Source organism: Prionailurus viverrinus, chromosome B3, assembly GCF_022837055.1.
Source record: "Prionailurus viverrinus isolate Anna chromosome B3, UM_Priviv_1.0, whole genome shotgun sequence".
NCBI lineage: Eukaryota > Metazoa > Chordata > Mammalia > Carnivora > Felidae > Prionailurus > Prionailurus viverrinus.
Genome location: NC_062566.1, coordinates 36,072,633 through 36,099,669, shown reverse-complemented (window position 1 = coordinate 36,099,669; position 27,037 = coordinate 36,072,633). Strand labels below are relative to the sequence as shown.

Genomic DNA, 27,037 nt, shown 5'->3' with positions numbered 1-27,037 from the left:
TCAGAGCCTGGAGCCTGCTTCAGATTCTGTGTCTCCCTCTTTCTCTGCCTCTTCCCTGCTTGTTCTCTGTCTGTCTCTCTGTCTCTCTGTCTCTCTCTCAAGAATAATAAACAATAAAAAAAATTTTTTTAACAATAAATAAATAATATAACATAATTTTAACAAACCAGAGGAAAACCAGATTAACTTTGTGAAGGGTATGAAATTACAAACTTAAGTTTAATTATCTTTTTAATGTATAAATTTTATTTTTTGATTCAATTTTCAATGGAAACAGGGAGTCTGTACTTCCCTTACGTTTAGAAGAGGCTAAGTTGCCAATATTTCACAAAAGTTTTGACAATGAAACAGATTACATGGAATCTTTGCCTAATTAAAGTGAGACATCATCATATGTTGTATATTTGGAAAGACTAGGTACTTTAGGTCAAATTTTTTTAGAAACAATTACATATCAGTATTAGACTTCATTGCATGCAGCACCATAAAGTTTCTCTCTCCATCAGTGAAAACTAGCAAATCAGATTTCAGATCCATCAAAACTTGACTTTGATAGAGTTGGTTTGAGCTACTCCTTATAAGAAAACTAATTATCAAGGAAGTACTAAGGATAAAAACTTGGCTCTCAATTTGGTAACATTCTGTTTAATATCCATCTCTAAAAGACAAAGCAAAAAAATATAATCTACAATCATCAAAACTTAGTTCGGAAGTTGATAAAAATCAGATCAATGCACTGATTTGTATTTGGAAGGAAAAACAAAGAACTATCTATCTAGTAGGAGGTAATCTTAGGAAGCACACAAATGGATAATCTATTGTGAAAATAAGTATTCATTTATTAAAAACAAACTTCAGAAGAACATACTTGTTAAAACATGGTAAACTTAGACAACAGAATATCAGGAAGCAAAAAGTGTGATAAGGAAGCAAGAATATCAGTTACTAAGTTATATTATACCCACCTCTTTAATTATACCCCTGGTTATCTTAAAATATATAATGGTAGCTCTAAGGACTCTAGACATATCTCTGGATTTATGGCATGATTTGCCTTTTATGTTTTATTGATTTCCAACTTGAAAAGTACAGGCCCAAAAGTTTGTATTTTATGATACTGAATCAAATGCATTTCTAGGAAAATTTCTCTCTTTTAATGTAGTCTATGAAATCTTCCTGTCTAACTCTAAAATTCTTATTTTATCTGCTTTGTTGTTGTTAGAAACTTTATCAACTGTTTAAATTCTCAGGCCATATTGCTCTTAAGCAGAAGATACATAGCCATCCAAATTTCTTCAACATTGCATCTTTGGCCCTCTTTCTTAAAAAGGGTTAGGTTCAGTTTAATTAATACTGAATTTTTTTAATGTGCAAAAATCTAACTCTGCTTCTTAAAGCAAATAAAAGGAACAAAAATACGGCACCATTCTAATAATCAAACGCCAATAAAAATGGCAGCAGTACAAAGATCTAAGAAAATCTCAAATACAGCAGATTTGTAATTAGAACACCATTCAATGATTAATTTTTAGCAAGAACAAGAAGCTTAATAACAGGTAAAAGAAACCAAATACTGCGTTATATTGAATACCAAGGTAAGTAACCAATAACGAATCTTACAAATTCTCCAATATCATAATTACTTGCTTTTGAGTAACTCTATATAAGCCTCATTTTTTAAATTAAATGCCTATTAAACAAAGCTAATTGGAACAAATACATTTATCCAAATTTACATCCTAGAATAATAAACAGGAGACATTAGTCAAGGATGAATTAAGAGAGTTCTATTCTTTTTCATCATCTGTGTGATCAGGTGGCAAAGGACGTGCTCTGTGAAAAGAATAGAGAACTCAGTCACCTGAATATCAACTGCTAAAAAAAAAAAGTTATCAACCTATATAAATCATGAAGCTTAATAGTGCAATGGGTCTCATCAAGTGAACAGAAATGAGAGAAAATTAAACTCCATTAGTTGACCAACACCTAAAAATTCCAAGTACCAGAGCAACAAAATCTTTATTTTACTTGTTAATTTGTCAGATGAGTGTTTCTCCTTTAGGATATATTGCTATTTTTATTAAAAATGGAATCTCTAATTCTATAGCATCTTCTTGCAACAGGTTAAGTGGATTAATAAACAGTATAATCAATCCTTCATACAGTAGGGACTGTGTGATAATAAAAAAGCAAAAAAATTAACCAATCCATTTGAGCAGAGAAAACATACGAAGTTGTCATATTTAACTGTATGTCCTTTTGAACCATATAAACATATTACCTAATTGGAAAAAATCTCAAAATTGGTTAAGTTTGCATATGGTAGTTGCAGCTTTTGAAAAATAATTTACATTACCCCAAAGCCATTTTGTACTCATTACACTTTTTATAGAGGAAAGTCAATTAAAAACTTAACCATAATTCAGAATTTTTTTAGAGCTGATGAAGATCTGTGAGATCTATTCTGAAATAAGCAGTTTTCACATTAGATCCCAAAAGCCTAAATGCTCATAGAGCTAGGTAGTGAAAGAAGGAAGCTAAAAAAAAGGTATTCTAACTTGGTATGAGACTATCTTTGACTTACCTACTATTAGATTACCAAGAGGTCTTCATTGTGTTTTCCTGGAAGTAAATCATGTTAACAAATGAACACGATCATAAGCCAAGCATACTTTTGGCAAGGACCTGCTGTACTTTATGTATCATAGTTCTTTCTATTCAAGGTGTTAAGTAGATAGTTTTTCTTGATTCTGAATTCCCCCCCCCATGCAACTGAAAGGAGTTTTACCCTGCCTCTGTGAGAAAAATAAAGCCGTAGGAGTAGCCATGTTTCAGATTATAAATTAGGGAGTTTATAGCAGAATTCCTTCTGATAAACTGATAATTTATTATCTACTATCAAAAGTAAATCTATTGATTTACTATCAATAAAGAGATACAACTTTCTTCAACAAACAAATCTAAGCAAGGGGCCTAAAGGAATAATATAAACCTCTATTACTTAGTTTTATGTCACAAATTTTATTACACCATGGATCAAAATTCTTTATGAGAATATATGTGTAATTTTTCTCCATATAATTGAAAGCCTATAATATAGGTTTTATTGTTATGATGATCAATGTAGTCATATTTGGCTACATTGCCAAATATTTTGTTTCCTTAGAAGTCACAAATAATTCAAGAGGGTTGTAATATATTCTGGACCTAATATTGACTATTAGCCTGTCATATCAGAATGAGAAAGAACAAGGTACCAAACAGTGACAGGGAACTGGAATAAACTTACAGGATCATGAAAGTAAGTCTATTAAAATCCAAAATTTAGTTACTGATCTACAGTTTGACATTCCTTTTAAATATCTCATAACAGGGGAGCCTGGCTGGCTCAGTCAGAAGAACATACAACTCATGACTTCAGGGTTGTTAAGTTTGAACCCCATGTTGGGTGTAAAGATTGCCAAAAAGGTGTGCCTGGTTGGTTCAGTCCATGGAGCATTGATGAGTCAGCCCGTGACTCTCGATCTCAGGATTATAGGTTTGAGCCCCACATTGAGTGTAGAGATTACTTAAAAAAAAAAATCTAGGGTGCCTGGAGGATTAGTCAGTTAAGGATCCAACTCTTGATCTCAACTCAGGTAAGGATATCATGGTTCATGATAAGCCCTGCATTGAGCCCCATGGAGCCTACTTGGGATTTTTCTCTTTTCCTCTCTCTCTCTCTGCCCCTTTCCCACTTGTACTAAATAAATAAATAAATACATACATAAATACATAAATACATAAATAAATAAATAAATAAATAAATAAATAAATAAATAGAGATGGTTTAACTTGATTTAACACTTCTTTCTTTTTTTTTTTTTTTTAATGTTTATTTATTTCTGAGACAGAGAGAGACAGACAGAGCATGAGTGGGGGAGGGACAGAGAGAGGGAGACAGAATCAGAAGCAGGCTCCAGGCTCTGAGCTGTCAGCACAGAGCCCAATGCAGGGCTCGAACTGACAAACTGTGAGATCATGACCTGAGCCAAAGTCGGTCGCTCAACCAACTGAGCCACCCAGGCACCCCGATTTAACACTTCTTAAGCCTATTATGGCCATATTGGATACTGTAACATTTAAGCATCAGTGTGTGAAAACGTGAACCAAAAATTTCATGGAGTGTCTATTTCTTTAAAAAAAATTTTTTTTAATGTTTATTCATTTTTGAGAGACAAAGACAGAGCTTGAGCAAGGGAGGAGCAGAGAGAGGAAGACACAGAATCCAAAGCAGGCTACAGCCTCTGAGCTGTCAGCACAGAGCCAGACATGGGGCTCAAACTCACGAACCGTGAGATCATGACCTGAGTTGAAGTTGGAGCTAGCCAGGTGCCCCTGGTCACATCATTAATTTTCAATGTTTGTCTCTCTTCAGTCTTGTACGTGAAACTCCCAGCAGATTTAATATTAGCATTTGTTATCTGGTGAAATCCTTCAGATGCTCTGTAAGTCAGTCCAATTGGGGACTCACATAATAAAGAGTGGAATTAGTAGATCTGATGAAGACCTGTGTTTTCCTTGTCACATTGGACTTCTAGTCGCCATATGGATTGGGCTTTAGAATATGCAATAGTGAACAATAGAGTTCTTTGGCCTGGGTCTAAGAGTAGAAATATAGAAAAGCAAGCAAGACCACAAGGAAAATGGCTGCTAACTGCAGGGCACAGGTGGACATTGTGGGCTCAGACAGAGGACCTGGTATACTAGTTAAAGGAATGCGTGAATAAATCTGTGTCAATAGAACAGTGCCAGAAGCAGCAGTCCCAGACTGAGCATGGCCACCATTCTCTTGCCCACGTTGGTCACTGTGCCCTGGGTCACACTTGCTGCTTGGTGTGCTGGAGGATCACAGGCTCCTGGCTGGTACAGGAGAGAGAGCTAGCAGGGTCGTAAATTGAGGGGCATAATGACAGTGATATGGCACCATGTGGCCACCCATGCTCACCATTCCCCATACCTCCAGTCAAATAATTTGTGTTTGAACCACAACTTTTCCAAATTGCTTAAAGAGCCTGGATCCTATTATTTATGTCTATTTTTTACAAAGCAGCTTTCCTTGGCCTTTTTTTTTTTTTCAAGTAGCATTATTTTTGTCCCAATTCTTAGAAGTATGTTTGTTGTTGAAAGTTGGTAGCACTGAATGAGTAGGAGGAGAGGTTTTTACCCAGAAATAATCGCTGATACTTGGTATGTTTTTACAGCATAAAAATTGTATTTTTGAGTGCTGAATTTTTGCTTAACCTCTGTCATGAGCATATTCCTGACATTAAAGGTTTAAAAAGCATGATTTAATAATCTTCTTTAAAAAGCGTGTACACTCAACTTTGTATGCATGCAGTTTTATTCCCACCTTGTTTTATTTTTAAAGTATTTTTATGTATTTTTAGAGAAGTTGGAAAGAAAATACACCATGGTGTTAGTTGTGATTTTCTAAGTGATGAAAATTTCTGGATTTTCTAACCTTTCTACATTGGTTATTTATTTCTTGTAGAGGCTGAACTAGTAGTTTTTTGAGGTGTGGACATAATAGAATTGATGCTAGATAAACCAACATAGAAATTTCTTTTTTGAAAAAAGATTATAAAAAATAGACAGTAAAAATTAAAGAATAAAGACAGGAAGTTCATGGTTAATAATATAGCTCTTATCATCTGATTGGGAACTGATCCTCTTTGGGTGACTGAAAGGAGTAAAAATAATACCTTTCACTGATGTTTGAAATTCGGGAGTGACTTAGAATAAGAGAGTAGTACAAGTTTGAAAAAACCTCTGGTTTGTGTTTTCTTATCTGTTCAGGGAGAAACTTCAAAGTTACTCAATTTCCACTTGTCTTTTATTTTCAAGAATATAAGTATTTTCAGGCACGTGGGTGACTCAGTCGGTTAAGCATCCAACTTCCGCTCAGGTCATGATCTCACAGTTTATGGGTTTGAGCCCTGAGTTGGGCTCTGTGCTAACAGCTCAGAGCCTGGAGCCTGTTTCAGTTTCCGTTGTCTCCCTCGCTCCCTGCCCCTCCCCCACTCGCACTCTGTCTCTCTCTCTCAAAAATAAATAAAACATTAAAAAATTTTTTTAAAGAATATAAGTATTTTCTTTATATTCCAGAATGTGAAACTTACTTTCTTTTTGCTTTTCCTAAGCCACTGCTTCCTGCTTCTTCAGGAATTCGATTCTCTTTGTCAGAATCTTTAGGGGACAGCCCAAAGAATTCTCCGATTCCTTTTTGCCACTTGGGAGTTGGGCGCACACAAACTGGATTCCCTCCGGCATACTTATTTTCAACTATAAAATATAAACAGATGGAAGTAAGTAAGAACTAAGGATACAACTGCCATTCCTTAAAGGGAAACAATTCTTTAACATCAAATCTAAAGAGTATATGGTATTACATTCATCTTAAAATAATTAGAAAATGTGTGATGACGAAGAACTATTCAAATAGTCTTACCGATTGTCATATTAAAACATGACACATTTTTTCCTAATATGAGGTAGCACAGTGTAGTGTAAACCACCAAAATTTTACTTAACAAAGTCATTTAGTTAAAGCACCTGTGAAAGGCAAAACAAATATACAGCAGTGTGAAAGTTTCCACAAAATTAGGTTTCACTTTTCAAAGCTCTTGGCTCCTTTTCAGTTCATAAGGTAAATCCAAGTCCTGATTTTTTTAAAGTAAGTTCTACGTCCAATCTAGGGCTTGAACTCATGACCGTGATATAGTCACATGCTCTACCAACTGAGCCAACCAGATGCCCCGATTCCTGATTATTTTAAAACAGTAATATAGAGGAAAAATTTCTGCCTCCTAATGAAGTAATGGTTAGAATAGCAAGATGAGCAAATTACTGAGTCACTACATAGATCTTTTGCTTTAAACACATTTGTCACAAACTCTACCTGTTAAAGAAAACAAAAAGGGAACCTGGGTGGCTCAGTTGATTAAGAGTCTGACTCTTGATTTCAGCTCAGGTCATGATCTCCAGGTTTGAGTCTGATCCCTGGGTCTGGCTCTGTGCTGACTGTTTGGAGCCTGCTTGGGATTCTCCCTCTCCCTCTCTCTCTGCCCCTCCTCTGCTTTCTCTCCCTCAAAAATAAATAAATAAACTTTAAAAAAAAATAGAGATCTTTAAAATGCCTTAAGGGGTGCATTTGGCTAACATAAGTTCATTAAGGGCCTATTCAGTTGACTCTGGCGATACAACAGTGGACCAGACAATGGGATGTAGCCCTAACTGGAATTTAATGGTACAGGGTATGGAATATTCTCAATAAATTCATCACCTTTATACTTTTGACCTACAGCTCCTTTATATCTAAAGAGAGCAAATTAGTACACACATGCATATATTTTTTGGTAAGTTGTTTCTAATTTGGAACAGGGGGAAGTTTAAGTTAACTTAAGAACCCATGAAGTTCTTCACAGTGCTTTCTTGTATGTTCTTAACTAGGCCTTGTGGAATTAATCTTCCTAACTGCTCAACTTCCTAGGAAAGGAATGAGGCACCAGATGGCACAGTATTTTCTCAACCTCTCCTTGCACAGAAGGAGTAGTGTGAAGCTATTTCATCGGGCCAAGTTTTCCCTCCTAATGTCCCAAAGGCGGTATCAGGAGCTGCACAGTTGGAAAACACACACACACAGACATCATGCCAAAAAACAAACAAAAAAACATGCAGAAATGAAAACAAAAACGTTTACGCTAAGCAGACAACTTGATTAGCACGGTCAACTACTAGATTAATTCTTAATCTAGTAAAAGAGAGCTTAAATAGCCTCCTACAAGAAAAGGACATCTGTCAGTATTAAAAATAAAAACGCTAAACTAGAAAAGAAAAACAGGTTTGAAGATAAATCGTGTCCATCCCTAACCCTGAGGCCTGAGATTCTTTTCCTTGTGACCCCCACCATTACCCCAACCTGTCAGGCAGCCAAAGCCCCCTCACTATATCAGAGGGCAAGAAAGAAACTCGAGTGTGAGAATCTCAGGAAAATAAATTCCAAGGTGGGTCAAGGGGCTTGCAGGTCAGGAGAACTGCGGTGCCCGGCCTGATCCTCTTTGGAGAAGGTTCCTCCAGGGGTTGCAGGGGCGCTTTTTACCTTTCCTCGACGAAAGCGGTGCGGAATTACTGGCAGAAGTGGAGGAACCAAGCACCTTCCTGGGGGCTCGAGAAGCCACCACTGTGGAGAGGAAAGGAGGCATTCAAAACAGGGCTGTAAGGTTCCGACACCGAGTCTCAGTGCCACGTTCTCACCACGGTCCCCGACCCCGCCACCCGGTGAGGAGAGCCCCGCGATGCAGTACAGCAGGCCAACCATCCCCTGGCCGTGCCGCTCCTCCCTCTTGGTAAAGGGGCCAGGCCGCTGCTTCCTGAACGGCTGGACCATTTGGCTCAAAGGGCGGTGGGGAGCCCTGGCCTCCCCGGCTCGCAGAGGGGCTGCCGGGAGAACCCCCTGCCCCCCACTGCCTTGCTCAACCTCCTCACCTTTTCTGTAGGTGCCTGGGACACTGTCCGCTTTAGTCCGCACCATATTCAAACGCGAGGAGAGGGGAGCAATCAATGACTTCCCAACCGAGGGTGTTTAACGGGACAAGGACCCGAAAACGAATCTCCCGCCACAGTTTATATTGGTCTCTTTCCCGCGCGCTCCACGGACTCTCCCGGGAAGCCGCTCCCATTGGTTCCGCGCCGTACCCCCGCAACCAATCGCCAGTGTCCAGCGATGACAGCAACGAGGCTTGGCTCAGTACCGTCCCGTCCATCAACTTTGCAGAACCTTGTGATTCGTTCCCGCCCCAAGTGGGAGGTGCCAAGGTGCTTTTTCGGGGCGCCCCAAGAGTGAGTGCTAAGATTCTGAGTAAGGGAAATGGACCTGCTTAGAAAAGAAGACCCAGGAAAGACAGCGACTTACATTTCTTCAAAAGTTACCACAGGGTGAAATCCATGTAATTACTCCAGGAAGAGAAACTTGAAATGAAGCGGATTTTTTAATGAAAATCAAAATAAAGAACTTAAAAAAAAAAACAAAAAAACCCTCAGACGAACTCTTTCTGCCGGGTCCATAACAAAACAATTCTATGGAATTTTAGAAAAGGAAGGTATTTATGAGGCTTTTCTACGTTTTTAGTCCGTATGGTAACTTGTAACTAAAGAAAAAAAAACGGAGTAAATTGTATATATATATATACACACATAAAAAAGAACAAATTAATGAAACGTCTTCCCAAGATCCAAATGGTCTCAAAGTTCCTTAAAAATTTGCCAAATGTGCTAAGGGTACATCCCTGGCATACAGTGATTATGAATCTAGAATAGGAACTCAACACTATTTTCTATCCCTATGCTTATCTTCTAATTACAATACCCCTGGGGAGTGATTTTCACTCTCTGAAAACCATGCATAAAACATGATCAGATGAGCTTGCCTTGGGATGTATTTTGTTAAATGCTCACTTGAAAGGCAATCCTAAAAGTGTATGCACGGCATTAATTCTCTCCAATAAATTATGCTTGAACTTTCAGAAAATAGGCTAGTCAGTACTTCAACAGAATCAACAACCACTTTGTGTTTTAGAATTAAAGAATCTTAAAAGATCTAGACAACAGGTGAAATTATATATTATATTACAATTACATTAATCACATTATAATTCAATTAATTAACTAATTATATTATAATAGCAGGAAATATATTGGAAATAACCTGTAGCTTTGTCTAAAAACCTTGGAGTCTAAGACTACATTAGAATTCCTACCAGAAAAATCAACAAGCCTCAGGGTATTACTTTCTTCTTTGTCATCACACACCTCTCAATACATAATCGTTCTTGAATGCACATTATTTCTTTTTCAGTTAAAGTGGCTTCTACAAAGGCCTGAATTACTTAATTCAAACTCATTTCCTAGGTCCCTGCAGAGATTAGAACAGCATAGAGAATCTGCTGGTCTTTCTCATAGTTCAGATGCCAAGTAAGTGGCCAGAAATAATTGCAAATATACCTTTGCACACATGAGCAGTTTATTACCATAGCTATGTTTATATGTTTGTCTTTTAATAATAGGGAAGAAAACGTATTAAGGTAAAAAATTAGGAAACAAGCAGTGATCTCTAGCAGATATTCTTTTAAAAAATATTTTTAACATTTATTTTTGAAAGAGACACACACAGTGTGATCAGGGGAGGGGCAGAGAGAGGGAGACACAGACAGAAGCCAAAGCAGGCCCCAGGCTCTGAGCTGTCAGCACAGAGCCCAAGGCAGGGTTCAAACTCACCAACTGCGAGATCATGACCTGAGCTGAAGTTGGAAGCTTAACATATTGAGCCACACAGGCCCCCCGCAAAAGTTTTTAATTTAAATGTTTACTTTGAGGAAAGCTTCTCCTTTGAGGTTTGCTTTTCCTTTATTTAAATAAAATACAGAGAACTATGTGGTGTGAACTTGAAAATGTCAAAGGCCTAGGGAATTAAGAAAAGTTGTAGTACATTTGTATGAAATATCTGCCTAAACTTATACAAAAAAAATATCTTTTAAGTCATGTAAAATAGGTGTGCTTGCTTTGCTCAGGCAAAATGGAGGCACCTGGGTGGCTCAGTTGGTTAAGTATCTAACTTCAATTCAGGTCATGATCTCAGTGTTTGTGAGTTCAAGCCCCTCTTTGGGCTCTGTGCTGACAGCTCTAAGCCTGGAGCCTACTTTGGATTCTCTCTTTCTCTTTCACTCACTCTCTCACTCTCTCTCTCTCTCTCTCTCTCTCTCTCTCTCTCTCTCTCTCCCCCTTCCCCACTTGTGCTCTGTCTCTATCAAAAATAAACATTAAAAATTTTTTTACATAAATGATAATCACTGTAAATAGCATTGCATTATATGACATATATTACAAACCAGAGATTGCAATAATTAACATATGCTTTAAATAAAAAGAATACCTTTATTCTTAAAAAAAATTTTTTTTAATGTTTATTTATTTTTGAGAGAGAGGGACAGAACATGAGTGGGATGGAGCAGAGAGAGAGGGAGAGACTGAATCCAAAGCAGGCTCCAGGCTCTGGGTTGTCAGCACAGAGCCGGACGCAGGGCTGGAACTCATGACCTGAGCCAAAGTCAGATGCTTCACCAACTGAGTGACCCACTTAGCTGCCCCATATTCTTTAAAAAATTTTCAACGTTTTATTTATTTTTTGAAAGAGAGAGCATGAGCAGGGGAGGGGCACAGAGGGAGAGGAGGACAGAGGATCCAAAGAGGGCTCTGTGCTGACATGCTGACATCAGCAACCCCAAGGCAGGGCTTGAACTCACAAAGCGGGAGATCACGACCTGAGCTGAAGTTGGACACTCAACCAATTGAGTCACCCAGGCGCCTCCAGAATACCTTTATTCTTGAGGACCTAAAAATTTCATCATAATTTATATGATGTGCTAAGCCCTATTGTAAAAAAAAATCCTGTCATAGTCTCTGTCTTCAAGAAATTAACATTTAAAATGTTTGTTAATTAATTAACTAATTTAGAGAGCATGCGTGCAAGTGCAAGCAGGGAAGGGGCAGACAGAGAGGGAAAAAGAATTCTAAGCAGGCTTCTTGCTGTCAGTGGATGTGGTGCTTGACCTCAGGAACCCTGAGATCATGACCTGAGCAGAAATCAAGAGTCGGACCTGACTGAGCCACTAGGCACCCCAAGAGGTTAACATTTAAATTATGGGAACTGAACAGATATAGAAAATGTAGAAGATTTTTATGAAGAAACAAAATTTGTATCCACTGTTAATAAATATTCACAGAGAATTTGGGTTTTTTTAAGCTAGAAAATCATATATTTTCCATTAATAACAAAGACAATCTATACCCAATGTACATCAATACACTTATATGATTTCGATCATTTATATCAATGGAAACATTAGCACAAAAAGTTGAAGCAGGAACCAATTCATGTAATTGCTCAGTCTAGATGGCCTAATGGGAATGAAGAACCTACGAATGTAAAACGAAGTCAGCCAATTAAATTTATTAATGGGGGCGTCTGATGGGCTGTCAGTGGAGCACAACTCTTGATATCAGGGTTTTGAGTTACAGCCCCACATTGGGTGTAGAGATTAATTACAAAATAAAATATTAAAAAAAAATATATTGATGAAATATATCAGAGGACGTTAAAGCTCTCCAGTAGGGGCGCCTGGGTGGCGCAGTCGGTTAAGCGTCCGACTTCAGCCAGGTCACGATCTCGCGGTCCGTGAGTTCGAGCCCCGCGTCAGGCTCTGGGCGGATGGCTCGGAGCCTGGAGCCTGTTTCCGATTCTGTGTCTCCCTCTCTCTCTGCCTCTCTCCCATTCATGCTCTGTCTCTCTCTGTCCCAAAAAAAATAAATAAACGTTGAAAAAAAAAAAAAAAAGCTCTCCAGTATAGTCTGGCTAAATTTTCATCAGTCCATCGTCCCAGTGGAGTAGAGAGTACTGACACACATGCAAGTTTGGTCTTCTTGGGTTGAAATACCTTTGACTCTTTAAAAATCACTGCAGCGTGGGCAAATAGGTTAAATAAGTGATGGGGATTAAGGAATGCATTTGTCCTGAAAAATTTAACAGAAGACCATGGGGGAGGGGAAGGGAGAAAAAAAAGTTAGGGAGGGAGCCAGACCATAAAAGACTCTTAAAAAACTGGGAATAGGGGCGCCTGGGTGGCGCAGTCGGTTAAGCGTCCGACTTCAGCCAGGTCACGATCTCGCGGTCCGTGAGTTCGAGCCCCGCGTCGGGCTCTGGGCTGATGGCTCGGAGCCTGGAGCCTGTTTCTGATTCTGTGTCTCCCTCTCTGTCTGCCCCTCCCCCGTTCATGCTCTGTGGCTCTCTGTCCCAAAAAATAAATAAATGTTGAAAAAAAAATTAAAAAAAAAACTGGGAATAAAAACTGGGCTGATAAGGGGTGGAGGGAGGGGAAAGTGGGTGGTGGGCACCGAGGAGGGCACCTGTTGGGATGAGCACTGGGTGTTGTATAGAAACCAATTTGACAACAAATTTCATATTAAATAAATTTAAAAAAAGGAATGCACTTGTGATGAGCACCAGGTGTTAGACGGAAGTGTTAAATCACTATATTGTACATCAGAAACTAATATAACTGTATGTTAACTGTAATTAAACACAAAACTTAAAAAGAGAAGTCATTGTTGCCCCTAAAAAAGTATTACATAAATTAAAAAAAAATCACTCAGAATTTATGTCAAAGTTCTTTAAAGACAAATCATAACACCTGTTATATTACAAGTTTTTCCTCCTGGAGCTTCCTGACTTGTTTTGGCCCTCCTGGAAAAGACCTGGCTCAAAAAAATTAAATAGAAAAAGGTTCTTGCAGCGTGAACCTAGTATTAGACCATACAGAGTATTTTTTTTTCAACATTTATTTATTTTTGGGACAGAGAGAGACAGAGCATGAACGGGGGAGGGGTAGAGAGAGAGGGAGACACAGAATCTGAAACAGGCTCCAGGCTCCGGGCCATCAGCCCAGAGCCTGACGCGGGGCTCGAACTCCCGGACTGCGAGATCATGACCTGAGCTGAAGTCGGACGCTTAACCGACTGCGCCACCCAGGCGCCCCAGACTATGCAGAGTATTAATAATACCACGACCACCAAAGCAAATCCCTGAAGCAGTTATTCTAGCTTGCAAGTGCTATTTTAAATGTTTTACATAAACTAGAGCAATTTTTTTTTTTAAGTTAGTTTATTTTGAGAGACAGAGAGGGCGTGAACGAGCAAGAGTGCATGAAGCAGGGGAGAGTCAGAGAATCCCAAGCAGGTCCCGACCTGCCAGAGAAGAGCCCTAGAGCCGGCTGAATCGCAGGAACTCGGAGATCATGATTTGAGAAGGAATCAAGAGTCCCATGCTTAACCCACTAAACCTTACCCAGGGGCCTCAAAACCAGAACAAGTTAAAAGCTGGCCTCTCAGATTACAGTTTTGATTTATCTTTTCCTCGACTATAGTTTTTATAGGTAATTACACTGTCTTCTCAACCGAATTCCTGATTCTCGAGTCCTACATCTTACCATGCAGAAAAATCAGGCGCAGATTAGCTCTGGTTCCAGCATAAACACACCGAGAAGTGGGGAGGAGGCGGCACAGGTGGGAGGGATCTGTGCTGGGGCGGTACAACCGCGAGGGGCGGTGCAGGCTGGCGGAACCCGCGCGAACGAGGTGGTGTTGCGAAGGGGACTAGTCCAGCGCAGGACTTAGGGCTGTTGGAGCCCAGCTGGTTCCGGCTGGGAAAAATGGCGGTGGCTGGGGCGGCGTCCCGGGAGCAGCTGGTGGGCTGGTGTACCCAGCAGTTAAGGAAAACTTTCGGCCTGGATGTCAGCGAGGAGATCATGCAGTGAGACTGGTTGGGGTCTGAGGCGGGAAGGACCTCTGGGATGTGCACTGGCTGAAAGGGGAAGAGGGGAAGACTAAAAAGTTGATGAGAGTGAAGAAATATAGAAGGGCTGCTGTGGGACTCTAGGCGCCGAATTTGACCTCCGGCTTTACACTGCAGCTTCTGGGACAGGGTGTCAGGCTCCACAATCGGTCGGTGGGGCCTTTTTTCTTAGGAAAACTCCAGATCTCTGATAACTAAACCTGTAAGACTGTCCCTGGAGCCAATTTCCTGATAGATTCTGCAGAGAAGGGCCAAGCCAAATTATCTTTGCAAAAATTCCTTACTCTGAGCATTTGAGTTTGCCCGATCTGCGTGGTGTTTAATATTAAATAGGACCTGGACTTTAAATGGAGGTGGCTGAAGTAAGGTGCAAATAGCTCCTGACTGAGGAGTCCCAGGTTCTATTTTCTGTTGTCATTTACCACTTTTGGAATCTTGGGCAACTTTTTTTTTTTTTTTAATATTGGGCTACCTAATTTTCCTCTCTGTACCTTAATTTCCTCATGTGTAAACTGAATACTGAGCAGAGTTTATCTTTAATACTTTGATTCCTATAAAATGGAGATCCTGACATAATTTAGTATTTTTTCTTTCAATTGATTTAACATATTTGTTGCTCTGCTGCATAACATGCTGTGGCCATAAAGGCTCTTGAGACCATTGGGTTCCGCGTGGTTGAGGAGTGCTGACTGGGGGAAATGTAGGGTGTTGTGGGAGCACGGAGTAAAGGATTCCCACTAAGATTTGAGAAACTTGAAAGGTTTACTTCAAGGAATCACTTTCACCTGAAGACTAAAGGGTGGGTAGGTGGAAGTGCAGTGTTCAGGCAGAGGGGGAAACTTCTTTAATAGTTGGGCTTGATCAAGGAACCTGAAAGTTTTTTTTTTTTTTAAGTTTATTTATTTATTTTGAGAGAGAGGGAAGGAGGAGCAAAAAGAGAGGGAGAGAGACAATTTGTGCTGGCTCGGTGCTGTCAGCACAGCCACTTCTTGGCTAACAATAATATAATACTATTTGAACTCATTTCACTTACTAGGTTTTTATAGTTATTGCACAACAGGGTATGATGCCATGTTGAAAGCATTTTTGTGTACATTTGCTGTGTCTTGCCTGGCATTTTACTGAGAATTACTCAGGTGTACTATACTAGTGTGCTAACTTGAACAATTTGGCATGAATGGCCTGAATTTTTACAGACAGCACAGAACTGTTAACTTCCTAATCAGTGATTCACTTATGGAACATTAAGATTTGTACACAGGTTTAGCAAAATAAACTGTTCTACAATCTGCATTGGCTCATGTTTTGGATGATTCTGTTTTGAAAGATTTGTTATATAACACATTTAGATGTATGTTGTTCCTTATTTTACTTTGTTAAATAGTTAAAATGACATTTATTCAAATGTTACTGGAACTCCATAAATCCTTCCCTGGTAATTTGAATACCAGAGTTAAATGATCCCCTGAGGTTTCTTGCCATCCTTTTGTAAGAACTCAATAGCAATTAATCTTTTGATGGGATGCTAACTTTGGGGATCAAGTTGATTAAACTGTAAAAGTCCTGAAAAACAGTGGTCTTTTCTTTTTTAATCTGTGATGGATTAGAAGATGCTCTTAATGATGCCCAATGGCACAGGTTTATTCACCTATAGATCATAGCACTGCAAATGCACCCACCACATTAAGAAAATAACCTAGTACATATGCTACTGGTGATGGCAAAATCTCATGATTTTTTTTTAATGATACAGCATTATTATAATTTTTCTTATATCCCATACCAGTATATCTGAATTACAATTTATTCAGATCTTATAATGCTTTCATGGTCTGATATCTTAATTTACAAGTTATTTTTTAAAATTCTTTTCTGATGGTGTAACATATTCACTGTAGAAATCTTAAAAAATCAGAAAAAAGATAAAGAAGGAAACCAAAATTAACCATAATACCACAATCCAGAGATTATCATTTGTTTCACTCTTCGTGTTTTTTTCTTATGCATATTGTAATACATTTTCAAAACGTAGGGGAAAAAAGAAAAGAAAAATAAACTCTTGTTAATTGACCATAGTGGTAATTATTTGGGGGTATAAGCTCTGGCCTTTTTTCTACACATGTGTATGTGTATACACATTGCTTTTATAGCAAATGGAATCATATGCTCTGCACTCTATCCTATTATTTCATTTACCATTATAGGAGGGCATTTTCTCAGAATAATAATTATTCAAAACTTTCACATTTAGTGGTAGCATATTACATTTTTGAAAGTCCAAAAACTTGAATTCATTAGTCCCTTTTCCATCAATAGATGTTTTAAATAGCTTCTAGTTTTTCATTAATTCAAACAGTGAGGCAGTTACCTTTTGCATAAAATTTCCTGTCTCTTATGTCTTATAAAGTCTTATAAATGGAATTACCGGATTATTTTTAAGGCACTTCAAATATATTGGCCTGTCAATTTTTAAACAAGTTGTACTGACTTGAACTATTACCCCATTTCACTTTTAGGAACCTTTATAACATTTCCTTAAGATAGATCTGCTCATTACGATGTGATACCAATCTTGATATATAATTTTTGAGAATATTAAATCAACAACTGTTTAGATTGTTCTATGTACTCATATTTTTAGCAAAATAAATTTTAGGTTTTATAATATAGAGATTAAGTGATTTGTATTCCTCGGAAAATATGACTGCAGATATGTAGTTATAGGAAGTATTCCTATGTTAAGGACAGCTCCACAAGCCTATCTTCAAAACAGTAATTTAATTCTTCCAACAAGAGGGTTACATAAAGGTTTTATTATGAACAAGGTGTTGTCAGGATCTTTGTCTAATCAAACTTATATCCCTAGCACCTAGCATAGAATTTGGCTTAAAGTAAACACTTCAGTAGCTCAGTCGGTTGAGCATCTGACTTTGGCTCAGGTCGTGATCTCACAGTTCATGGGTTTGAGCTCTGTGTCGGGCTCTGTGATGACAGCCTAGAGCCTGCTTTGGGGATTCTGTGTCTCCCTCTCTCTCTGCCCCTCCCCCACTTACTGTGTGTGTGTGTGTGTGTGTGTGTGTGTGTGTGTGTGTGTGTGTCTCCCCCCCGCAAAATAAATAAAACATTTAAAAAAATCGTAAACACTTTAATGGATTAATGAATAGTTTGTACTACGTCAGTTTATGTTGTGATTATTGAAAGACATAGTATAAGCAGTCTTGTTTCAACAACTTCTATTTTTGCTTCCTGAGGTATGTTTTGTCAATTGAGAGTGCTGAAGAGATACGAGAATATGTCACTGACCTCCTTCAGGGAAATGAGGACAAGAAAGGTCAATTCATAGAGGAGCTTATAACCAAATGGCAAAAGAATGATCAGGAGTTGAGTTCTGATGCTCTGCAGCAGTCCTTCAAAAAAGATGGTAAGTGGGGCACCTGGGTGGCTCAGTTGGTTGAACGTCTGACTTCAGCTCAGGCATGATCTCATGGTTCCTGAGTTCAAGCCCTGCATTGGGTTCTGTGGTGACAGCTCAGAGCCTGGAGCTGCTTCAGATTCTGTGTCTCCTTCTCTCTCTGCCCCTCCCCTGCTTTCAGTCTGTCTGTCTCTCTCTCAAAAATAAATAAACATTAAAAAAAAAATTTAGAGAAAAAGATGGTAAGTTAATATAATTAAGTAATGGGCTGGTTTATAGAACCTCATATTTTCTGTAACTGCTATTTCCTCACAGCTAACTTAAGCAGAATCATATGTATCCGTATTTTTCAGTTCTACTCAAACTGGAATCAATACTGTTTTGTTGAGACTTTTTCAACTTAGAAAATATCACAAGAATACCTGTTTGCAGATAAAAATGTGGTTTCAGAATAGTTTGAAAAATTTATCCATGTTTTAAAAAAACAATTTTCAGGAGTACCTGGGTGTCTCAGTCAGTTAAGCATCCGACTTCCATTCAGGTCATGATCTCACAGTTCCTGAGTTCGAACCCTGCATCAGGCTCTGTGCTGACAGCTCAGAGTCTGGAACCTGCTTTGGATTCTGTCTCCTCTCTGTCTGCCCCTCCCCCACTCACTCTCTGTGACTCTCTCAAAACAAATAAACATTGGGAAAAAATTTTTTAAAGATTTTAGTTATCTGTATACCTGGATGAAAGTAAATGTTGACCAACTTTAGTATGAATAGCATTTAGAAGTAACTATTTAGTTAAAAGATATGAAAGATAAACACCAAATTAAATAATCTAAGTCATTATTATTATATAATCTAAAATATATCAGATTTTAGGGTCACCTGGGTGGCTCAGCCAGTTAAATATCTGACTCTTGGCTTTGGCTCAGGTCACGATCTCATGGTTTGTGAGATTGAGCCCCATGTTAGGCTCTGCACTGACAGCATGGAGCCTGCTTGGAATTTTATCTCTTCTTTCCTCCCTCCCCCTCCCCCCCCTCCCTTTCTCTCTCTCTGCCAGTCCCTCCCTCCCTCTCTTCTCTCTCAAATAAATAAATAAACTTTAAAAATAAAATAAAGTAGCAGATTTTAATTTACTTTCTTAATCCCAGCCAGTAGTCTGTACCACTGACTATCTTGAAAATTATGGTTTATATTTAATTCTGGTTTGAGAGGAAAAGCTAATGTAAAAACCTTCCTGACTGCATATCTTCACTTTAAATATTCAGCATCACCTTCTGTTTATTACCTATCAGTTCACCAATGAATCCCATTATTATCAATCTATATACGTGTATGTATAATTTTTTTTTTCTTTTAAAGAAATGTTGGATGGGCAGAGATCAGGAGACCAGCTAAAGAGGAGTAGGAGGAAAGGCAGAAATAGACAGGAAGTTCCTGCATTTGCTGAACCTGACACAACCACGGAGGTCAAAACACCTTTTGATTTGGCCAAGGTGAGTGCTTATAGAATGAATCATTTCCTAGCTGTATGAAAAAGAGGAAGTGACTGATACATTTCAGAGAGCAAAGTGTGCAAATTGTTCTAGAGTGGCAATTATTCAACAAATGCATGAATTTTATGGATAAAAAGTGATAATGATGATACATTACTTTCTATATGGTAGATTTTTTTGGCAGCCTGATTTTTAAAAAAAAATTTTTTTAAATATTTATTTATTTTTGGGAGACAGAGAGACAGAGTGCATGCGGGGAAGGGGCAGAGAGAGAGGGAGACAGAGAATCTGAAGCAGGCTCCAGGCTCGAAGCTGTCAGCACAAAGCCTGATGTGGGGCTTGAACCCATGAAGTGCAGGATCATGACCTGGGCTGAAGCTGGATGCCTACCCGACTGAGCCACCCAGGTGCCCCTGGCATCCTGATTAAATAATTATTATAAGGACATCTTGGTTAGAAATGAGATTGAGAAAGATATACATATGTACATGTATATATATATCTTACATATATATACTTATATATATATATATATATATATATATATATATCTTACACATATATATAATATATATAATGGAAAATATTTGATGAAGTGCACCAGGGCTTCATTTTCAGCATTTTGTGTGGGTGGGTTTTTAATAAAAAAATGCACAATTATAGCTGTTATTAGAAGAGTGTTCCTACTTTGAGCCATCTGCCCTTGCACCATCGTCATCATCATTTAGTGTTTAGAGTTTTTTTCGTATTCTCTCATGGCTCTCAAAATAGCTCTGTGAGGTAAGCAGAAATATTTATAATCAGGGAAATTTGAGAAACTAAATTTCCCAACATAAGGGAATAGTTAATTATGCTGAGATGGCAGATAGGTGATCAAAAAATTCTGAGTGTGATGACCATGCAATAAAGCATGGAAAAGTGTTTGCAAAATAATGTTAAGTTCAAGGGGAAAAAAAAAAGAGAGACTTAAGCTTTTTCCCAAGTGGAATAAAATGAGCAAAGAAGCCTTGTAAGCAAAAGAAAAACACAAATGACCGATAAACATTAAAAGATGTTTAACTTTACCAGTTTGTCACCCTAATTGCCTGGGACTTTATCAGTTTTAGCACTGTAAGTCCAGTATTCTGGGATTTTCCTAAGTCCTAAGCAAACCATGGTAGTTTGTGTATTAATGTGTATTGATTGTATTGATCACTAGTAATCAATAAACACATATTAAATCCCTGAGGTATTGCCTATAATTAAAAAAAATTTTTTTAATGTTTATTTTTGTGAAAGAGACAGAGCACAAGTGGGGGAGGGGCAGAGAGAAAGGGAGACACAGAATCCAATCCAGGCTCTGAGCTATTAGCACAGAGCCCATTGTGAGGATCAGACTTAGGAACCATGAGATCATGACCCGAGCCCAAGTCATATACTCAACCCAATGAGCTACCCAGGCACCCCGCCTATGATTTTAAATTGCTAAAGATTTTAAAAATAGAATACTCAGTGATGGTGAAGTTGTATTAAAACAAGAGCCCCTGTACACTACTGGTGGCAATGTTAATTGGTTTAAACTCTTTGGGGAACAGTTTGGTAGCATACATCAAGAACCAGAAATGTTCCTATCTTTTTGACTTGTTAATATGACTCAGAAATTTGACATAAGAAAGTAATCAGAATTGCACACAAAAGAACTATTGAAAATGTGAACTGATCTGTTTAGCAGTAAGAGAAAGACTAAAATTATACTTCCCTCATTTGATGGAATATCATTCAACTAATAAAATTGTTCACCAGAATATATCATTTGGGAAAACATTTGTCATAAAATATTGAGTGACAAATGTGTGAACGAAATACGTAGGTTTGATTTTTTTGTGTTTAAAAAAATTTTTTTTAATGTTTACTTATTTTAGAGAGAGAGACAGAGAGAGCCAGCATGAGTGGCAGAAGGGCAGAGAGAGAGGGAGAATCTGAAGCAGGCTCCAGGCTTCATTCGGCTCAGGTAGTGATCTCATGGTTAGTGGGTTTGAGCCCCACATTGGGTTCTGTGCTGACAGCTTGGAGCCTGAAGCCTGCTTCAAATTCTGTGTCTCCCTCTCTCTCTGCCCCTCTCCTGCTCCTGCTCTCTCTCTCAAAAATAAATAAAACATTAAAAAAAGGTCTTTTTAAGTTTTTTTAAAATTGATTTTTTGCCTTTAAAAAATACTTGGAGCACCTGGGTGGCTTAGTTGAGTAGTCAACTCTTGATTTCAGCTTAGGTCGTGATCTCACAGTTGGTGGGATCAAGCTCTGAGTCCAGCTGCAAGCTGAGGGTGGAGCCTGCTTGGGATTCTCTCTTTCTCTCTCCTTCTTCACCTTTCCTGCTCATGCATGTGCTTTCTCTCACAAAAAACAAAAAAAAAACTTACTCTATACACACACAAACATTTTCACATGCACACACATAGAAAGACTGAAGGAAAGTGTTAAAAATGGTGTTTCTTCAGGTGTTATGACAATAAATGTTTTAATTTTTCCTCTTTATACTCTATTTTCCTCTTTATACTATATTTTCTATTTTTTTTTACTTTTTTACAATGAACAAGAATAGTCTTCCTAAAAACCAGCTTCATTGAGGTGTAATTAAATACATATGTAATTGTACATATTTAAGATATACAATTTGATAAGTTTTTTAACCATCTTAGTTTTTTAAATGTATACTTTAGTAGTGCTAAAAGTATTTTCATATTGTGCAATAGATCTCCAGAACTTTTTCATCTTGTAAAGCTGAAACTCTGTACCAGTTAAATAGCTCTCCATTTCTCTTGCTGCCAGTCCCTGTCAACTACCATTCTACTTCCTGTTTCTGTGAATTTGCTTTACATCTAAATGGAATCAAGCAGTATTTGTCTTTTTGTGCCTGGGTTATTTCATTTAACATAATGTTCTCAAGGCTCATTTATGTTGTAGCATATGACAGAATTTCCTTTTTTTTTTTTTTTTTAATTTTTTAAATGTTTATTTAGTTTTGAGAGAGTGTGTGAGCAGGGGAGGAGCAGAAAGAGGGATACAGAGAATACAAAACAGGCTCCATGCTGTCAGCAGAGAGCCTGACATGGGGCTCGAACTTGTGAACTTTGAGATCATGATCTGAGCCAAAGTCGGGTGCTTAACCGACTGTGCCACCCAGGTACCCCAATTCATAACATTTTTTATATTTGCTTCGGGTCTTTTCTTTTTCCTTTTTTTTTTAAAGTTTATTTATTTATTTTGAGAGAGAGAGAGAGAGAGAGAGAGAGAGAGCAAGCGAGCATGTGTGCAGGGGAGGGGCAGATAGAGAAGGAAAGAGAATCCCAAGCAGGCTCCGTGCTGTCAGTGCAGAGCCCAACTAGGAGCTTGAACTCAAAATCCATGAGATATGACTGGGCTGAAATCAAGGATCGAATGCTTAACCAACTGGGCCACCCAGGGGCCCCAGGTCTTTTCTTTAAAAATGATGGGGGCGCCTGGGTGGCGCAGTTGGTTAAGCGTCCGACTTCAGCCAGGTCATGATCTCGCGGTCCGTGAGTTCGAGCCCCGCGTCGGGCTCTGGGCTGATGGCTCAGAGCCTGGAGCCTGTTTCCGATTCTGTGTCTCCCTCTCTCTCTGCCCCTCGCCCGTTCATGCTCTGTCTCTCTCTGTCCCCAAAATAAATAAACATTGAAAAAAAAAAAATTAAAAAAAAAAAAAAAAAGATAAAAATGAATGAATGAATGAATGAATGAATGAATGAGGGGTGCCTGGCTTGCTCAGTCAGTAGAGCATGCAGCTCTTGATCTCCGGGTTGTGAGTTCGAGCCCCATATTGGGCATAGAGATTACATAAAATAAATGGACCCTTACTAAGAATGTTGAAATTCTCTTTGTTCTTTCTACCCAGTGGTTCTTGATTTTGCCCCCCCAGGAAATGTGTCTGGCAGCATTTTGGCTGGCACAGCATGGGGCAAAGGGGTACTACTGCCATATAGTGAGTAGAAGCCAGGGATACTGTTAAACACCCTACTTACCATAGGGCATCCTCCACAAAAAAGAAACAGTAGTGCTTAGGTTGAGAAACTAATACACAGTTCTGTTTCCTTCTGCCCTACAGATGATTACTGTCTTGAATTTGGTGTGAATCTTAAAATCAGTAGTCTATTTTTTCATATATAGGAATATATTAACAGCATATAGTATAATATATTATAGTATAGTATAGTATAGTATAGTACATTTTTAAAATGTAAGTAAATAGACGGCGCACCTGCATGGCTCAGTTGGCTAAGCCTCCGACCTGATTTTGGCTCAGGTCATGATCTTGGGTTCGTGAGATCAAGCCCCGCTTTGGGCTCTGTGCTGAAAGCCCAGAGCCTGCTTGGGATTTTCTCTCTCCCTCTCTCTCTGCCCCTCCCCTGCTTATGCTCTCTCTGTCTCTCTCAAAATAAATAAATAAACATTAAAAAAAGATAACCATAGTCCATACCTGGATGGCTGCACTATGGAATATTAAAAAAAAAAAAAGTAGGCTAATAACATAATGTCATTTTGCAGATGCTTTTTAGAACTTTTTGAGAGCAATCTGTGGTATACATAGATTTGGTTTGTTTCTCTTAACTCAAGATTCCACTGATTCAATTTCTCCATTAAGTCATAAATGCACTTTTATCTTGTTTATAATAGTTTGCTGTTGTGAAAACTGCAGTGAACATTCTTGTATGTATTTCCTTCAGGTACATTTGAGAATTGTTAGTATTTACCTGTTACTAGAATTACTGGGTATAGGCTTTGTTAATTTTTCTTTTATTGAAACTACCAATTTTTTAAATTATTTTTAAAAGTTTTTAAAAAATACTTATTTATTTATTTTGAATTTTTTTAATGTTTGTTTATTCTTGAGAGAGGGAGCAGGGGAGGGATAGAGAGAAAGGGAGACACAGAATCTGAGGCAGGCTCCAGGCTCTGAGCTATCAACACAGAGCCCGATGCAGGGCTCAAACTCACGAACCAACAGATCATGACCTGAGCTGAAGTCAGACGCTTAACCAACTCAGCCACCCAGGCGCCCCTAGTGTTTATTTTTGAGAGAGAGGGAGAGAGGGAGGAAAAGGTACCATGAGTGGGGGAGAGCAGAGAGAGAGAGAGAGCGAGACACAGAATCTGAAATAGGCTCCAGGCTCTGAGCTGTCAGCACAGAGCCCAATGTGGGGCTTGAACTCTGAATGAAGAGATCATGACCTGAGCTGAAGTCGGATGCTTAACTGACTGAGCCACCCAGGTGCTCCCAGTTAATTTCTAAAGTAGTTGTAACAATTTCATCCTCCTACTATCAAGGTAAGCAATTTCTCTTTTCTCCTTCTTTGCCAGTGTTTAATATTGTGAGGCCTTTAAAGTTTTGCCCTTTTTAAAATTCTTGTTTTTATTTATTTATTTTTTAAGTAATCGGTATACCCAAAGTGAGGCTTGATCTTAAAACTCCGAGATCATGAGTCACATACTCTATTGACTGAGGTGTTGACTAGCCAGGTGCCCCAAGTTTTGCCCATTTTAAGTATAAGAAATAGTATTTAATTTTGCTTTCCACACACATGAATTCTAAATAGAGGCTCTGTCATTTGAATAGTTTGTTGATTTGTTTTTGATTTCCATTTTTTTTTGGCCTTTTGGATTGTCATGAACTACTTATTCATATTCTTGATCTGCTTTTCTGTTGAGTTGATGGTCTTTTTCAAATTGTTTTATGGGAGTTCTTTATTCTATATAATACTTTAATACATAGATTTTTTTTTTTTAATTTATTTATTTTGAGAGAGAGAGAGAATGAATGAATCTCAAGCAGGCTCCTCACTGTCAGCACAGAGCCCGACTCGGGGCTTGATCCCACCAACTGTGAGATCATGACCTGAGCTGAGATCAAGAATCAGGCACTTAACCAACTGAGTCACCAAGATGCCCCTTATGTACTATTTTTTTATTATATGTGTTGTAGATATCTGCTGGTCTGTGTTTTTCGTTTGTGGTATCTTTTGACTCACAGGAATTTTTAAATTTAATGTAGTCAAATATATTGATCTTTTTCTTTGTTTTATGCTTTTTATAGCTTATTTAAGCTTTAAGGCATTTTCCCACCCTGAAGTGAAAAATATATTCTCCTAAATTTTCCTCTAATAGTTTAGAAGTTAAAATTTTCACATTTAGGTTTGTAATCCATCTGAACATTATTTTGAGTAATTTTTTGTATTACCCTTATCAGTAAAATACTTGTTTTTTATTTTTATTTTTTTAATTTTTTTTTTCAACGTTTTATTTATTTTTGGGACAGCGAGAGACAGAGCATGAACGGGGGAGGGGCAGAGAGAGAGGGAGACACAGAATCGGAAACAGGCTCCAGGCTCTGAGCCATCAGCCCAGAGCCTGACGCGGGGCTCGAACTCCCGGACCGCGAGATCGTGACCTGGCTGAAGTCGGACGCTTAACCGACTGCGCCACCCAGGCGCCCCAAAATACTTGTTTTTAAAGTAGAAGTATTGGGTTGCCTGGGTGGCTCAGTCGGTTAAGCGTCTGACTTCGGCTCAGGTCATGATCTCATGGTCTGTGAGTTCGAGCCCCACGTTGGGCTCTGTGCTGACAGCTCAGAACCTGGAGCCTGTTTTGGATTCTGTGTCTCCCTCTTTCTCTGACCCTCCCTGTTCATGCTGTCTCTCTCTGTCTCATAAATAAATGTTAAAAAAAAAAATTTAAAAAAAATAAAGTAGAAGTATTACATAGACGTGTGTAAATATATATTTTATAAGTGGTGACTGCAAGTGTATAGAATCTTAATGTAAAAGTAAAATTCATACCATAAAGAGAATATTTTCTGGTCAGAGTTATCAAATAATGGATAGTAATTTTTTTTTCTTCTAAGTAAGCTCTGCGCCTAATGTGCTGCTTGAACTCACAACCCCAAGACCAAAAGTCACATGTTGAGCCAAACAGGTACCCCACGTAATGGATAAAAATTTTAAAGTCTTATTTTGTTCTTTTAAAAACAGCCATGAAATAATAGCATACAATACATTAATGAACTTTTAATAAATTAATTTTTAACATCCAGGAGAGAAAGTTGTTGAAAACAACATGAAACCATTATCTATGTTTTCTCCTTTGAGTCAGTTTCCTCAGGATGCTTTTTCACAAATTCCAGTTCAGTTTTTAAAAATTTTGAAGTTGTTGATAAATATTTTTTAAAACATTTTTTAATGTTTATTTTTGAAAGAGAGAGAGCGTGAACAGGGGTGGGGCAGAGGGAGAGGGAGACACAGAATCTGAAGCAGGCTCCAGGTTCCAAGCTGTCAGTACAGAGCCCAACGTGGGGCTTGAACTCAGGAATCATGACCCACAAGATCATGACCCGAACCAAAGTCGGACGCTCAACCAACTGAGGCACCCCATTAAATATTTTAACATTTTATATTGCAATCTTTTTAAGTGTTTCTTTTTTATAATCATTTAATCTTTTAATCCATTTAGTCCTATGTTGCTTTAGTCTGTTTGGTCAACTTACTCATTTACCAATCCACATTAAAGAAGCTTGCTTTGACTATGCAATGTTTCTACAGCTACAACCTAGCTTTTTAGTTAAGTAGATGCCAATCTTAGTTTAACAAAGTATTTCACTGTTTTTACTAATGGATCTTAATGAATAAGGTACCTTGATGCTTGTTGTT

General features: G+C 38.3%; 2 protein-coding genes across 3 annotated transcripts in view; one reads left to right on the top strand and one right to left on the bottom strand.

The window, feature by feature from the left end:
- Nucleotides 1-816: 816 nt before the first annotated feature.
- On the bottom strand, nt 817-14,137 carry PCLAF (PCNA clamp associated factor). 2 transcript variants are annotated; one of them, XM_047864461.1, is made up of 5 exons: nt 14,079-14,137; nt 8,527-8,895; nt 8,141-8,221; nt 6,162-6,324; nt 817-1,833 (listed from the first exon to the last, which is right to left on the bottom strand). In XM_047864461.1, the coding sequence occupies exons 2-5, from the start codon at nt 8,570-8,572 to the stop codon at nt 1,788-1,790; spliced, it is 336 nt and encodes a 111-aa protein (XP_047720417.1). In that variant the 5' UTR covers nt 8,573-8,895; nt 14,079-14,137; the 3' UTR covers nt 817-1,787. The 2 variants fall into 2 exon arrangements, with proteins under 2 accessions (XP_047720417.1, XP_047720419.1); XM_047864463.1 differs by lacking the exon at nt 14,079-14,137 and adding an exon at nt 2,585-2,622 and having other exon boundaries at nt 8,527-8,916.
- A 112-nt stretch (nt 14,138-14,249) lies between these two features.
- Nucleotides 14,250-27,037, top strand: part of TRIP4 (thyroid hormone receptor interactor 4) — a 67,064-nt gene continuing 54,276 nt past the window's right edge. The window contains exons 1-3 of the mRNA XM_047862938.1: nt 14,250-14,401; nt 17,695-17,864; nt 19,211-19,344. Coding sequence (XP_047718894.1) covers nt 14,301-14,401; nt 17,695-17,864; nt 19,211-19,344 — 405 coding nt within the window. The 5' untranslated portion in view covers nt 14,250-14,300. The remainder of the gene's footprint in view (nt 14,402-17,694; nt 17,865-19,210; nt 19,345-27,037) is intronic.